The 3,850-nt window shown below is 39.9% G+C and overlaps 1 protein-coding gene across 1 annotated transcript; it reads left to right on the top strand.

Annotated features, from left to right (window-relative positions):
• The first annotated feature begins 204 nt into the window (after nt 1-204).
• Nucleotides 205-3,645, top strand: LOC131003506 (exocyst complex component EXO84A). Its single transcript, XM_057930007.1, has 7 exons — nt 205-661; nt 884-981; nt 1,130-2,171; nt 2,259-2,762; nt 2,835-3,023; nt 3,101-3,237; nt 3,325-3,645. Exons 1-7 carry the CDS (start codon nt 524-526, stop codon nt 3,485-3,487), a joined length of 2,271 nt encoding a protein of 756 aa, XP_057785990.1. The 5' UTR covers nt 205-523; the 3' UTR covers nt 3,488-3,645.
• Nucleotides 3,646-3,850: the final 205 nt, after the last annotated feature.

Below are 3,850 nucleotides of genomic sequence, written 5' to 3'. Positions count from 1 at the left end.
AATATATTAAATTACACAATTAACCTTAAATTAAGTATATATGAGGGATATAATAGGCAAATCAAATTTTGTAAAACAAGGCACTTTTATAATAGGTATAGATAGATATAGATATAGATTATTGTTTTCTATTACTATATATTTTTATTCTAAGGTGTTGCCCTTCCTTACATTTCCCATCTTAAACTAGTCGATCAATTCTCAACAATAACAACTTATTTGCCGCATTGCATGGCATATCGAAATCATCCATCTACAATATACAATATACAATATACATATGAGAATTGATGAGATGAAGCTGATTACATTATCATACTGATTATCTGCATTTACGATCAATTGCAACTCACACTTGACAGAAAATACAGTCTTATGTATCGATCGTTCTCGTCGTACAGAAAATTCATCCCACGTCTCGATCACCATCTTTCTCTCTCACACATTTTCTAGCATATTTTGGATCTGATACGTGAATTCGATCGCAGATAGAGGTCATTTTAGTATACAGAAATAGAGAAAGATGGCGTTCTCATCGATGCAAGGATCCATAGATTTCGACGCCGAGATGACATTGAGTGACAAGCTCAAAGTCTTCAAATCCAACAATTTCGATCCTCAATCCTACTTCCACAGCAACAGCGGCGGCATGTCCGAGAAGGTCAATCTTTTTCCTCACATTTTTGGGATTTTTTAATGCTCCTGCGCTCATACAATTTCATTCATATTATTCACGGAAAATCTAAATTAATTTATATTTTATGACCAAATGGAAAGCTCACATTATGTAATCGTTAGAATTTAATTGTGCAGCTGCATGATGCATGTTTATAATAATTTTCTGTGTGAGTGGAATGTGACTGAATTCGCGCATTTGGGGCAGGAAATTAGGCAACTGTGCATGCACCTTGAAAGGTTGAAGAAGGCTTCTGCAGAAGAAATGCGGAAAAGTGTCTATGCCAATTATGCTTCTTTTATAAGGCGAGTGATCGTCTTACTTTAAAACTATTGCTTTCTGTTTTATGTTTGCCTCATTCCTGCTACTTTGAGTGTGTGAAGAATGATGATGCTGATTATCTCTTGGAATCTTTTTTAAGCAGCTTGAGACATTTGTTTGTATATTTTTCAGGACATCAAGAGAGATTTCTGATCTTGAAGGGGAGCTTGTTTCCTTGAAAAACCTCTTGTCGTCAAGAGCAAATATCATCCATGGGATAGCTGATGGAGTTCGGATCGAGTCCTTGCCAGACGGAACTGATCATGCTAGAGATGCTGCAGATTTAGAATTTGAAGACATTGAGCCTCCAAAATATGAGAAGTGGTTGTCACAGTTTATGGAGAAGATTGAGGTCTTATTGGCTGAGAGAAGAATTGATGAAGCTTTGGCAATACTAGACGAAGGCGAGGTTATAGCCGAGGAGGCTAAAGAGACTAAATCAATGACTACCAAAGCAATATTGTCGTTAGAACACTCTCTCATGTTAAACAGGCAAAAATTAGCAGATCAACTAGCTGATGCGACCTGCCAGGCTTCTACCAACGGCTTCGAGCTTCGTTCAGCAGTTCAAGCGATGAAAAAGATCGGAGATGGGCCTCGAGCACATACGTTGCTGCTTAAGTCTCACCAGCAGAAGCTGCATAGAAATATGCAATCCCTACAACCATCTAGCACTACATATGGACCAGCATACACTACTGCACTTGCACACCTTGTTTTCTCGACTATTGCTCAGGCATCCAATGACTCATTGACTATATTTGATGATGAGCCAGCTTTTACATCTGAGCTTGTGACTTGGGCAGTTAATCAGACACTGGCTTTTGCACAACTCATCAAGAGGAACGTTGTGGCGACTCCAGCAGCCTCAGGGTGCCTAAGGATTGTTGCTGAGTGCATTCATATATGTTTGGGGCACTCGTTGCTTCTAGAGGATCGTGGGTTGGCTCTTTGGCCGACTGTTTTAAATTTCTTCAGGCCCTTCTTGGAGCAGGCCCTCACTACGACCTTAAAAAAGATCGATTTATGTACAACTGCACTCGCTGCTTCTGAAGATTGGTCACTTTGTCATTCTCCCATTGCTGGCCGTTCTTGGGGAAGTACTTCGGCTAGCATGGTCACCTCTCACCAGAAGCTCTCAAACACGGCGCACAGATTCCATACAATGATTCAGGTGATTTTAACATGAACTCCCTCTATATATATGTGTGTGTGTGTGTGTCTTTGAGATGCTAGTTTGTAGAACTAAATCTTGGTTTAGGAGCTTTGTGAAGATATTGGGTCTCTGGATATCTTGCATTTATCCGAGCAAGCTCTGGAAAGCGTCCTGCAGTCGTTTAACTCGTATGTCAGCTTGCTCGTAAATGCATTGCCTAGTTCCATGGAAACTGAGAACTTGGAGGGCAGTGGAAGAAGAATAGTTGGAATAGCAGAAACTGAAACTCAACAGGTAGCTTTGTTGGCTAATGCAGTGTTGCTGGCGGACGAGCTTCTCCCTCGTGCAACCATCAAGTTGTGTTCCACCATCAGAGGTGATGACCCACAACAAAATGGCTCTGATAGGAAAAACCGCCTTCCCGAGCAAAGAGAGCTGAAGAAAAGGCTCCAACGCTCGGTTGAACAACTCAGAGATAGCTTTTGCCGCCAGCATGCTCTCGAGCTCATAGTCACCGAAGATGGAGGCGTTCGTTTGAGTGCCGAGATGTATATAAGCATGGACGAAAGCAAGGAGGAGCCTGAATGGTTTCCATCTCCTATATACCAGGTGATGAAATCGTGTTGAAGTTCTCATAAGTTTGGAGTGTATTTTCACATTTTGGTTTGAACATTTATTCAGGAACTGTTTGCTAAGTTGACAAGGCTAAGCAGTATTGCATCTGATGTGTTTGTGGGAAGAGAAAGATTTGCAACTGTTCTGTTGATGAGACTCACAGAGACTGTGATCCTATGGTTTTCTGAGGATCAAAACTTTTGGGACGAGATCGAAGGAACGCAGCGGCCGTTAGGCCCTCTGGGGCTTCAACAGGTCTCATATCTCATCATTGAAATACCAATCTACAAAGACATATAAATTTCAGCATGAAAATCTGCATTCTTGTGCAGTTCTACTTGGATATGGAGTTTGTGATACTTTTTGCATCTCAAGGGCGCTACTTATCCCGAAATCTGCATCAAGTGATGAAGAACGTTATTGCCAGAGCTATTGAAGCAGTTCAAGCAAACAACATTGATCCATATAGGTATGGTTTTCTCACTTTTCAGTAATAGCTCCTAATCTTTGTCTAACATCAAATTTGTTCTGTTTCTAAACTTGTTTGCTTTTGTAGTGTACTGCCCGAAGACGAATGGTTTGCTGATGTTGCTCAAATCGCGATAAAAATGATGCTGGGACAAGCCAATTTTGATAACCCGGACCACGATATCGCTAGTCCGACAGCGTCCATGTCAGCAAGATCTGTATCATCTATCCATTCTCATGGAAGTCAATAGCATCAACTCAAGATTTTGGGTAAGAGTTTTTCGAGTAGTCAGGTATTTTGGTATGTATCTTCATCTGTCAATAAATCTAAATTATCAGGACATCTGAACCTGATTACATATTCATTTGTTGTATCCACCTCTGAGTTTGTTTATGTTGAGACTTGCAAAAAAAAACAATGAAAGAAAGCTAGCTTCTTTAAAAATTGCATTTATTTTGCTATACTATTTGATAGTTTCTATATATACCTATTTAAGGTTTTTCTCAAAGAACCCAAGTTGATGATAGTTTAGATAAAAAAAAAAAATCGTTTACACGTATATAACATAAGATCTATTTTGGCAAGCTTCAACCTTGTTAACAATCACGGGAAG

This window comes from Salvia miltiorrhiza, unplaced genomic scaffold (genome assembly GCF_028751815.1).
Source record: "Salvia miltiorrhiza cultivar Shanhuang (shh) unplaced genomic scaffold, IMPLAD_Smil_shh original_scaffold_217, whole genome shotgun sequence".
In the NCBI taxonomy this organism is placed as follows: domain Eukaryota; kingdom Viridiplantae; phylum Streptophyta; class Magnoliopsida; order Lamiales; family Lamiaceae; genus Salvia; species Salvia miltiorrhiza.
This window is presented reverse-complemented; position numbering and strand designations above follow the sequence as displayed.

Coding starts and splice junctions, on each gene's coding strand:
- LOC131003506 (XM_057930007.1), top strand. CDS start 524: ATGGCGTTCTCATCGATGCAAGGATCCATAGATTTCGACGCCGAGATG. Junction 662..883: donor GCGGCGGCATGTCCGAGAAG/GTCAATCTTTTT, acceptor CATTTGGGGCAG/GAAATTAGGCAACTGTGCAT. Junction 2,763..2,834: donor TTCCATCTCCTATATACCAG/GTGATGAAATCG, acceptor ACATTTATTCAG/GAACTGTTTGCTAAGTTGAC.